Source organism: Cherax quadricarinatus, chromosome 10, assembly GCF_038502225.1.
Source record: "Cherax quadricarinatus isolate ZL_2023a chromosome 10, ASM3850222v1, whole genome shotgun sequence".
Lineage (NCBI taxonomy): Eukaryota > Metazoa > Arthropoda > Malacostraca > Decapoda > Parastacidae > Cherax > Cherax quadricarinatus.
The window spans coordinates 47,573,388-47,585,837 of NC_091301.1; the positions used below are offsets into that span (position 1 = coordinate 47,573,388).

The 12,450-nt window shown below is 42.5% G+C and overlaps 1 protein-coding gene across 1 annotated transcript in view; it reads left to right on the forward strand.

Moving 5' to 3' along the window:
* LOC138852525 (vesicle-fusing ATPase 1-like) overlaps positions 1 to 11,027 on the forward strand; it is a 541,754-nt gene extending 530,727 nt beyond the window's left edge. Inside the window, exons 4-5 of the mRNA XM_070083830.1 lie at positions 9,957 to 10,089; positions 10,791 to 11,027. Coding sequence (XP_069939931.1) covers positions 9,957 to 10,089; positions 10,791 to 11,027 — 370 coding nt within the window. The remainder of the gene's footprint in view (positions 1 to 9,956; positions 10,090 to 10,790) is intronic.
* Positions 11,028 to 12,450: the final 1,423 nt, after the last annotated feature.

The following is a 12,450-nucleotide window of genomic DNA, read 5'->3' on the forward strand; positions in this document are numbered from 1 at the left end:
GATCAGGGGGGAAGGTGGATCAGCAGGTGGATCAGGATCAGGAAGAGAGGAGGTGGATCAACAGGAGGATGAGGATTAGGAAGAGGAGGTGGATCAGCAGGTGGATGAGGGTCAGGAAGAGAGGAGGAGGATCAGCAGGAGGATGAGGATCAGGAAGAGGTGGAGGATCAGCAGGTGGATGAGGATCAGGAAGAGAGGAGGTGGATCACCAGGAGGATGAGGATCACGAAGAGAGGAGGTGGATCAGCAGGAGGATGAGGATCAGGAAGAGAGGAGGTGGATCAACAGGAGGATGAGGATCACGAAGAGAGGAGGTGGATCAGCAGGAGGATGAGGATCAGGAAGAGAGGAGGTGGATCAACAGGAGGATGAGGATCACGAAGAGGAGGTGGATCAACAGGAGGATGGGGATCAGGAAGAGAAGGAGGATCACCAGGAGGATGAGGATCGGGAAGAGGAGGTGGATCAACAGGTGGATGAGGATCAGGAAGAGAGGAGGTGGATCAACAGGAGGATGATGATCACGAAGAGAGGAGGTGGATCAGCAGGAGGATGAGGATCAGGAAGAGAGGAGGTGGATCAACAGGAGGATGAGGATCAGGAAGAGAGGAGGTGGATCAGCAGGAGGATGAGGATCACGAAGAGGAGGTGGATCAGCAGGTGGATGAGGATCAGGAAGAGGATGTGGATCAGCTGGTGGATGAGGATCAGGAAGAGGAGGAGGATCAGCAGGAGGATGAGGATCACGAAGAGGAGTAGGATCAGCAGGAGGATGAGGATCACGAAGAGGAGGTGGATCAGCAGGTGGATGAGGATCAGGAAGAGAGGAGGTGGATCAACAGGAGGATGAGGATCACGAAGAGAGGAGGTGGATCAGCAGGTGGATGAGGATCAGGAAGAGAGGAGGAGGATCAACAGGAGGATGAGGATCAGGAAGAGGAGATGGATCAGCAGAAGGATGAGGATCAGGAAGAGGAGGTGGATCAGCAGTAGGATGAGGATCAGGAAGAGGAGGAGGATCAACAGGAGGATGAGGATCACGAAGAGAGGAGGTGGATCAGCAGGAGGATGAGGATCAGGAAGAGAGGAGGTGGATCAACAGGAGGATGGGGATGAGGAAGAGAAGGAGGATCACCAGGAGGATGAGGATCAGGAAGAGGAGGTGGATCAGCAGGTAGATGAGGATCAGGAAGAGGAGGTGGATCAGCAGGTGGATGAGGATCAGGAAGAGGAGGTAGATCAGCAGAAGGATGAGGATCAGGAAGAGGAGGAGGATCAACAGGAGGATGGGGATGAGGAAGAGAAGGAGGATCACCAGGAGGATGAGGATCAGGAAGAGAGGAGGTGGATCAGCAGGAGGATGAGGATCACGAAGAGGAGGTGGATCAGCAGGTGGATGAGGATCAGGAAGAGGATGTGGATCAGCAGGTGGATGAGGATCAGGAAGAGGAGGTAGATCAGCAGAAGGATGAGGATCAGGAAGAGGAGGTGGATCAGCAGGTGGATGAGGATCAGGAAGAGAGGAGGTGGATCAACAGGAGGATGAGGATCACGAAGAGAGGAGGTGGATCAGCAGGTGGATGAGGATCAGGAAGAGAGGAGGAGGATCAGCAGGAGGATGAGGATCACGAAGAGGAGGTGGATCAACAGAAGGATGAGGATCAGGAAGAGGAGGTGGATCAGCAGTAGGATGAGGATCAGGAAGAGGAGGAGGATCAACAGGAGGATGAGGATCACGAAAAGAGGAGGTGGATCAGCAGGAGGATGAGGATCAGGAAGAGAGGAGGTGGATCAACAGGAGGATGGGGATGAGGAAGAGAAGGAGGATCACCAGGAGGATGAGGATCAGGAAGAGGAGGTGGATCAGCAGGTAGATGAGGATCAGGAAGAGGAGGTGGATCAGCAGGTGGATGAGGATCAGGAAGAGGAGGTGGATCAGCAGGTGGATGAGGATCAGGAAGAGGAGGTAGATCAGCAGAAGGATGAGGATCAGGAAGAGGAGGAGGATCAGCAGGAGGAAGAGGATCAGGAAGAGGAGATGGATCAGCAGGAGGATGAGGATCAGGAAGAGGAGGTGGATCAGCAGGTGGATGAGGATCAGGAAGAGGAGGATCAGCAGGAGGATGAGGATCAGGAAGAGGAGGTGGATCAGCAGAAGGATGAGGATCAGGAAGAGGAGGATCAGCAGGAGGATGAGGATCAGGAAGAGGAGGAGGATCAGCAGGTGGATGAGGATCAGGAAGAGAGGAGGTGGATCAACAGGAGGATGAGGATCAGGAAGAGAGGAGGAGGATCAACAGTAGGATGAGGATCAGGAAGAGGAGGAGAATCAGCCGGTGGATGAGGATCAGTAAGAGAAGGTGGATCAGCAGGTGGATGAGGATCAGGAAGAAGAGGTGGATCAGCAGAACGATGAGGATCAGGAAGAGGCGGATCAGCAGGAGGATGAGGATCAGGAAGAAGAGTTGGATCAGCAGGAGGATGAGGATCAGGAAGAGGAGGAGGATCATCAGGTGGATGAGGAACAGGAAGAGAGGAGGAGGATCAACAGGAGGATGAGGATCAGGAAGAGGAGGTGGATCAACAGGAGGATGAGGATCAGGAAGAGTAGGTGGATCAGGAAGAGGAGGTGGATCAGCAAGTGGATGAACATCAGGAAGAGGAGGAGGCTCAGCAGGAGGATAAGGATCAGGAAGAGGAGGTGGATCATCATGAGGATGAAGATCAGGAAGAGGAGGAGGCTCAGCAGGAGGATAAGGATCAGGAAGAGGAGGTGGATCATCATGAGGATGAAGATCAGGAAGAGAGGAGGTGGATCACCAGGAGGATGAGGAAGAGTGATCAAGAGAAGGAGATTCGGGAGGAAGATGAAGAGAGGAGGTTCAGGAGGAGGATCAAGGCGAGGATCAAGACGAGGATCAAGAGGGGGCTGTTCAGGAGGAGGATCAGGAAAGGAGATTCATTAGGATCAAGAGGAGGAGGTTCAGGTGTAGGTTCAAGAGGGGGATCACCTGGAGGAGGTTAAGGAGGAGGATCAAGAGTGGGATCAAGAGGAGGTTCAGGAGGAGGATCAAGAAGGGCATCAAGAGGAGGAATTTCAGGAGGAGGATGAAGAGGATGATCAAGAGGAGGATCAAGAGGAGAAGGTTCATGAGGAGGATCAAGAGGAGAAGGTTCATGAGGAGGATCAAGAGGAGAAGGTTCATGAGGAGGATCAAGAGGAGAAGGTTCATGAGAAGGATCAAGAGGAGAAGGTTCATGAGGAGGATCAAGAGGAGAAGGTTCATGAGGAGGATCAAGAGGAGAAGGTTCATGAGGAGGATCAAGAGGAGAAGGTTCATGAGGAGGAGCAAGAGGAGAAGGTTCATGAGGAGGATCAAGAGGAGAAGATTCATGAGGAGGATCAAGAGGAGAAGGTTCATGAGGAGGATCAAGAGGAGAAGATTCATGAGGAGGATCAAGAGGAGAAGGTTCATGAGGAGGATCAAGAGGAGAAGGTTCATGAGGAGGATCAAGAGGAGAAGATTCATGAGGAGGATCAAGAGGAGAAGGTTCATGAGGAGGATCAAGAGGAGAAGATTCATGAGGAGGATCAAGAGGAGAAGGTTAATGAGGAGGATCAAGAGGAGAAGGTTCATGAGGAGGATCAAGAGGAGAAGATTCATGAGGAGGATCAAGAGGAGAAGATTCATGAGGAGGATCAAGAGGAGAAGGTTCATGAGGAGGATCAAGAGGAGAAGGTTCATGAGGAGGATCAAGAGGAGAAGGTTCATGAGGAGGATCAAGAGGAGAAGGTTCATGAGGAGGATCAAGAGGAGAAGGTTCATGAGGAGGATCAAGAGGAGAAGGTTCATGAGGAGGATCAAGAGGAGAAGGTTCATGAGGAGGATCAAGAGGAGAAGATTCATGAGGAGGATCAAGAGGAGAAGGTTCATGAGGAGGATCAAGAGGAGAAGGTTCATGAGGAGGATCAAGAGGAGAAGATTCATGAGGAGGATCAAGAGGAGAAGGTTCATGAGGAGGATCAAGAGGAGAAGATTCATGAGGAGGATCAAGAGGAGAAGGTTCATGAGGAGGATCAAGAGGAGAAGGTTCATGAGGAGGATCAAGAGGAGAAGATTCATGAGGAGGATCAAGAGGAGAAGATTCATGAGGAGGATCAAGAGGAGAAGGTTCATGAGGAGGATCAAGAGGAGAAGGTTCATGAGGAGGATCAAGAGGAGAAGGTTCATGAGGAGGATCAAGAGAAGGTTCATGAGGAGGATCAAGAGGAGAAGGTTCATGAGGAGGATCAAGAGGAGAAGGTTCATGAGGAGGATCAAGAGGAGAAGGTTCATGAGGAGGATCAAGAGGAGAAGATTCATGAGGAGGATCAAGAGGAGAAGGTTCATGAGGAGGATCAAGAGGAGAAGGTTCATGAGGAGGATCAAGAGGAGAAGGTTCATGAGGAGGATCAAGAGGAGAAGGTTCATGAGGAGGATCAAGAGGAGAAGGTTCATGAGGAGGATCAAGAGGAGAAGGTTCATGAGGAGGATCAAGAGGAGGAGGTTCATGAGGAGGATCAAGAGCAGGAGGATGGAGTTGTAACATTATTATAAACTGTATTATAGACTACTTCTCTAATGGGTGTCCATCATGAATATAATGGGTGTCCATCATGAATATAATGGGTGTCCATCATGAATATAATGGGTGTCCATCATGAATATAATGGGTGTCCATCATGAATATAATGGGTGTCCATCATGAATATAATGGGTGTCCATCATGAATATAATGGGTGTCCATCATGAATATAATGGGTGTCCATCATGAATATAATGGGTGTCCATCATGAATATAATGGGTGTCCATCATGAATATAATGGGTGTCCATCATGAATATAATGGGTGTCCATCATGAATATAATGGGTGTCCATCATGAATATAATGGGTGTCCATCATGAATATAATGGGTGTCCATCATGAATATAATGGGTGTCCATCATGAATATAATGGGTGTCCATCATGAATATAATGGGTGTCCATCATGAATATAATGGGTGTCCATCATGAATATAATGGGTGTCCATCATGAATATAATGGGTGTCCATCATGAATATAATGGGTGTCCATCATGAATATAATGGGTGTCCATCATGAATATAATGGGTGTCCATCATGAATATAATGGGTGTCCATCATGAATATAATGGGTGTCCATCATGAATATAATGGGTGTCCATCATGAATATAATGGGTGTCCATCATGAATATAATGGGTGTCCATCATGAATATAATGGGTGTCCATCATGAATATAATGGGTGTCAATCATGAATATAATGGGTGTCCATCATGAATATAATGGGTGTCCATCATGAATATAATGGGTGTCCATCATGAATATAATGGGTGTCCATCATGAATATAATGGGTGTCAATCATGAATATAATGGGTGTCCATCATGAATATAATGGGTGTCCATCATGAATATAATGGGTGTCCATCATGAATATAATGGGTGTCCATCATGAATATAATGGGTGTCCATCATGAATATAATGGGTGTCCATCATGAATATAATGGGTGTCCATCATGAATATAATGGGTGTCCATCATGAATATAATGGGTGTCCATCATGAATATAATGGGTGTCCATCATGAATATAATGGGTGTCCATCATGAATATAATGGGTGTCCATCATGAATATAATGGGTGTCCATCATGAATATAATGGGTGTCCATCATGAATATAATGGGTGTCCATCATGAATATAATGGGTGTCCATCATGAATATAATGGGTGTCCATCATGAATATAATGGGTGTCCATCATGAATATAATGGGTGTCCATCATGAATATAATGGGTGTCCATCAATGGGTGTCCATCATGAATATAATGGGTGTCCATCATGAATATAATGGGTGTCCATCATGAATATAATGGGTGTCCATCATGAATATAATGGGTGTCCATCATGAATATAATGGGTGTCCATCATGAATATAATGGGTGTCCATCATGAATATAATGGGTGTCCATCATGAATATAATGGGTGTCCATCATGAATATAATGGGTGTCCATCATGAATATAATGGGTGTCCATCATGAATATAATGGGTGTCCATCATGAATATAATGGGTGTCCATCATGAATATAATGGGTGTCCATCATGAATATAATGGGTGTCCATCATGAATATAATGGGTGTCCATCATGAATATAATGGGTGTCCATCATGAATATAATGGGTGTCCATCATGAATATAATGGGTGTCCATCATGAATATAATGGGTGTCCATCATGAATATAATGGGTGTCCATCATGAATATAATGGGTGTCCATCATGAATATAATGGGTGTCCATCATGAATATAATGGGTGTCCATCATGAATATAATGGGTGTCAATCATGAATATAATGGGTGTCCATCATGAATATAATGGGAGTCCATCATGAATATAATGGGTGTCCATCATGATAATGGGTGTCCATCATGAATATAATGGGTGTCCATCATGAATATAATGGGTGTCCATCATGAATATAATGGGTGTCCATCATGAATATAATGGGTGTCAATCATGAATATAATGGGTGTCCATCATGAATATAATGGGTATCCATCATGAATGTAATGGGTGTCCATCATGAATATAATGGGTGTCCACCATGAATATAATGGGTGTCCATCATGAATATAATGGGTGTCCATCATGAATATAATGGGTGTCCATCATGAATATAATGGGTGTCCACCATGAATATAATGGGTGTCCATCATGAATATAATGGGTGTCCATCATGAATATAATGGGTGTCCATCATGAATATAATGGGTGTCCACCATGAACATAATGGGTGTCCATCATGAATATAATGGGTGTCAATCATGAATATAATGGGTGTCCATCATGAATATAATGGGTGTCAATCATGAATATAATGGGTGTCCATCATGAATATAATGGGTGTCCATCATGAATATAATGGGTATCCATCATGAATGTAATGGGTGTCCATCATGAATATAATGGGTGTCCACCATGAATATAATGGGTGTCCATCATGAATATAATGGGTGTCCATCATGAATATAATGGGTGTCCATCATGAATATAATGGGTGTCCATCATGAATATAATGGGTATCCATCATGAATGTAATGGGTGTCCATCATGAATATAATGGGTGTCCACCATGAATATAATGGGTGTCCATCATGAATATAATGGGTGTCCATCATGAATATAATGGGTGTCCATCATGAATATAATGGGTGTCCATCATGAATATAATGGGTGTCCACCATGAATATAATGGGTGTCCATCATGAATATAATGGTGTCAGCATAGTTGCTGATCCAGTGTATATGTTATCTGAGTATCACAGTCTGCAATATAAGCGTAAACATCCAACGACTTGTGTTTAACTCCAGCCATCACATCTCCACGAACCCTCCCAACAAATGTTCAATGAAATATGAAAAATAATAAAGGAATAAAACACAAAACAGAGAAAGGTTAACACTCACAACAAGGCAGGAACACAACACATCAATATATGCACAATACTATGAGAATTTTCTTACAATGAGGCTTGAGGTGACAAAAATTGGAAAATAATTTTCTTGCTTCAAACAAAATAATGGCACTATTGTCTGTGGGGATAAGACAAATTAGACACTGGCTAAATAAAAAGAATTAACACAAGAATGTTCAACACACAGAAAAAAATGGCAAATGAATGAATAAAAAATAATCAGCCAGGGCACAAATGCTGGGAGAAAAAAAAATAACTGAGACAACACTGCATAAATTACTAGGCAAGAAACACAATACTGTGAACACAAGATAATTTATGAAGTTTAAACACAAGTTTACACTGCTTATATTGTGCACACAACAGGGAAAAATGGAAAAGTACTTACTTCACATATATAAAAAAAATGAATACAACACAATAGACATAAAAATAAAGCATGAAAACTTAAACACTGAAGAGAAAAAAAAATATTGCAAACAGGATATAATGAACACAGTCTGATCAAGAGTCACTGAATGTCACTAAGAAATCACTGGAAAGAAATGTCACTAAGAAACCACTGAAAAATTGTCTCAACACTCGCAAATGTCTCTATAAAAAATATTATTTATTATCACCGTAGCGACGCTGGTGAAGAATAGAGGGTGATGGTGGTGGAGAAGGGTAGTTGTAGCTGGCGGCGGCTCCACTCTGCGGTTTCTTGAAGGATTAGCGCTTAAATCGACGATAAACTCACACAGGAGGATTTTTTGTTGACACTCAGGGACGAAGGAACAATCTTACGTCTTGACCCCCTGTGTGGTCCGTAAAATATGGTGCTAGAACACGAATATAAGGATGAAAAAAAAAACAGCAGTGGTAATGGGATGTGGGCGGGTGAGGCAGTGCAGCGAGACACTGCGTGGTGACTGGGCCTATGGGATGAGCGGCGTAAGCCACGTGACACCCACACTAAGCACGAAAATATTCTAAGCCGGGCTGGCTTAAAAACCTACAAAATACCACAACACCACAGGGATGGTAAAGCACTCAGAATAGCTTAGAACTGGAAGCACAAAGCGACGGTGAAGGCTGGAACTCATGTGGCTTGCTGGATTAGTTGCTGGCTTGCTTGGCTTAACCTTTCACACAGACTGGCTTGAGAACTTGTAACAATGAGCACAGCAGGGGTGGAAAGCTGGCTTAGCAGGCAAGGCTGGTACTTAAGACAGGCTGGATGGTGTATGGCTGGACTCCCCCCCCACAGACTGGCTTGGTGGCTTGGCTTTATTTGCAAACCTGGATCAACCCCTCGGAAGTAATGCAAATAAGCAAATAAAAACTAATACACACAGACTGACCAGGAAGTAGTGCAGATAGGCTGGCAAGTGCTGGGTCGGTGGAGCAGGTTGTTTAGCTAGGCCGCCATGCATCACACACAACGTCCTCGTCGGCTGAGAGAATTTATCTCCAGACATCCACATGAATAACAATTTTACGCCCACACTGCTGGCACCGTTTGTTGGGAGAGTTCGTGGAGATGTGATGGTTAGAGTTAAACACAAGTTGTTGGGTGCTAACGCTTATATTGCAGACTGTGATAGGGGAGCCCAAACTGCCTGTCCTGTCGCCTGGTAGGTCTACGGGGAACTGAGGCCGAGTCAGTACATCCCACGCACTCATGCGGCATCACGTGACATCACACATGCTAGTCACTGAGCCTAGCAAGGGGTCGTGCATGTAAAACATATGGATGGTACTATGATACTCAGATAACATACACATACATGGGATCAGCAACTATGCTGACAATGGGTGTCCATCATGAATGTAATGGGTGTCCATTATGAATATAATGGGTGTCCATCATGAATATAATGGGTGTCCATCATGAATGTAATGGGTGTCCATTATGAATATAATGGGTGTCCATCATGAATATGATGGGTATCTATCTTGAATATAATGGGTGTCCATCATGAATATAATGGGTGTCTATCATGAATATAATGGGTGTCCATCATGAATATAATGGGTGTTCATCATGAATATAATGGGTGTCTATCATGAATATAATGGGTGTCCATCATGAATATAATGGGTGTTCATCATGAATATAATGGGTGTCTATCATGAATATAATGGGTGTCCATCATGAATATAATGGGTGTCCATCATGAATATGATGGGTATCTATCTTGAATATAATGGGTGTCCATAAATGTAATGGGTGCCCATGAATGTAATGGGTATCTATCATGAATATAATCATCCTTTCAGTGTTATCATTCAAAAAAATTTTAATCATCATTATTTCTTGTTAATTATTCTAACATACATTTACTGATTTCTTTGACAGTTGTTTTGGTAACGACTGACAGACTCTTGATGAGCAGTTCGTTAACAACCTTGTTACCCCTCACACTTCCCCAGGTACATCCAAGTGACCAATGACCAGGCCAAGCACTTCATCTACACCATCAGACATGACCGTGGGGTCAAGCCAGGTCACATCGGCTTCAATGCCATTCATCGCAAACAAGCAATGTTGTCTCTGGACCAGGAGGTAATTAATCTCCTCATTGATAATCTGTACTGACATATATAAAGGTTAATGTTATAGATCAAGTTGTGTGAAAGATAACTTCATAAACCTGTTCGCAGTGCTATTAAAATTCACAATTTTTCCTTATTACAGAGTTCGCCTCAAAAAATGCAACCTGTAAACAAATTAAATTGTATTCTGTATTTTTTTCATATAAATATTATAATCATTATATTTAAATATGGATGAAAGAGTCTGATGGATTCTGAAGTTTTTATTCGTTCAAAGGTAAAAAAAAATATATATATTTAGAAAGACACAGGAGTGGCAATAATTAAAAGGGTGAGCCGAGAGTCCCACGCATAATAATTATTGTATTAACCAGATGGCCAGATCACAGGCTCGATTTTACCTCACTCCTTGAATTGTTTACATTAGCATGTGGTAAATTTTCATTACACGAGTTTGAGCGTTTGGGTGAAGTGGGCCTGTCTAATTTGGATCAGTAGGCTAAACCTGAACATCGAATGATGTTGCTTGCAATTTTTAAGACGTGGGTCGGTAAGCCAGTGGAAGGCCACTGTTAAATGATCAACAGATACAGTGGCGGTCGTCATATGACTAACACCTGTGTCAGGAACGAATTATCGTGTTTCTTGACAAATTTCACCTAACCTAGGACAACTGCAGTGATTCCTTTTCTTATGTTTTAATTTAATTAGATCCGCGTGGAGCCGTACGTGCACGACCCACACAGGCAGCTCATCGGCTCCATGATCCTGGAGGCAGATTTCCTGCAGAAGAAGAGCACTACCAATGAACCTTACAACACCGACCAGATGGCTATGACCTTTATGGAACAATTTGCCAAACATGGTTTTACAGTGGGACAACCTCTAGTCTTCAAGTTCCAAGACAAAAAAACACTTTCTCTCACCATCAAAGAAATTGAAGGTTAGTGAAAAAAAAAAATCCTTTTTTATGAATATAAACAAGTTTAACTATAGCAGAAAAAAATACAATAAAAACCTTAGTTTTCTGATTTTTGTTCCATATTATTGATTTGCCGTATGTCGAGGGAAGAGTTAGACAGTTATAGTGAAACATTTTATGGATAGTTTTGATGAAGAATTATAGTTATGGCAAAAGCAGAGTTATTAATGTTAATATTAAGTATCAGTAGCCCAGATTCATCACTATAGCCTCGCAAAAATTATAAAGAACTTTTTGTTTGTCGGTTATATGACTAATTCACAATACTTGGCTAGACATTCTAGCTCTTGGGGTTTAATTTGAAATCTGCCATTTTCAAAGATGGAATTTTTTTTTTTAATGCAAATAAGTAGCATCTTCGGTTCTTTTTAGCTTACACTGATCATGTTAGATTAAATGTTTATCAGGTCCAGAGACTCTATTTACTTATTTATTTTAGTGAGCGGATATTTTTATGGAGAATTGTGGTTTATGTAGAGTGAATAAGGGCCCCACTATAGGCCCATGTGGTACACCACTTATAACGAGTCCCCATTCTATTCTCTCGCCATTTATGTACACTGTTGTCTGTAGGTCAGTTATGACTTGTTCCAGCAGATTACTCCTTCTATACTATGTATTGCTACTTTGTTTATCAGTCTCCTCTATGGCTCTATATTAAACGTATTACCGAAGTCCCTATTAACAATATTGTGTTCTTTATCTTCGTTTGAATATCTTAGAAAAGAAGTTGGTAAATTTGTATGGTAAGAATATTCCTTTGTAAAGCTGCATTGAGATTCATACAAGTATATCAAAATATAATTTTAAAGGTAGCTTCGATTTGCATCCACAATTAATGAGTTTATTAACTTTCTCACAACTAAAGTCTATAATTTAAAGCTAATGATGTATCGTCCGCTTTTAAAATGCGTATCACGATTGTCATTTTCCACTTCGGAATGATACCCTTTTGTGTTAATGTGCCGAAGAGACCAGCAAAGGGTTTGGTAAGTTTATTTTAACATTCCTTTAGAACCCTTGAAAACAGTTCATCTGGGCCTTGTGATTTGTTTGGTTTCAGTGTATCAAGTTCTCTGAGGACCATGTTACTGATGACTTGTACAACTGTTTTCATTTAAATGGGCCTATCCTTTACCTAATCCTATGTCAATATACCTGAAAGAAACCATTTGGGTTGCTCTTTGATTCCCTCACAACCGTAGTTTCGTATACTCTTGCTTTTCTTTATTCTTTTTTATCACTTCTCTCTTAAACTGAATTTATTGATTAATAAGTTGGTCCTTTGTTTTTAAAACCATTCGACTGAAAATATTTCTTTTATTCACCTAAGAGATATTTTAGTCTATTCTTCATCCCTTTGAGGTCATATATATTTGGTTTAATAAA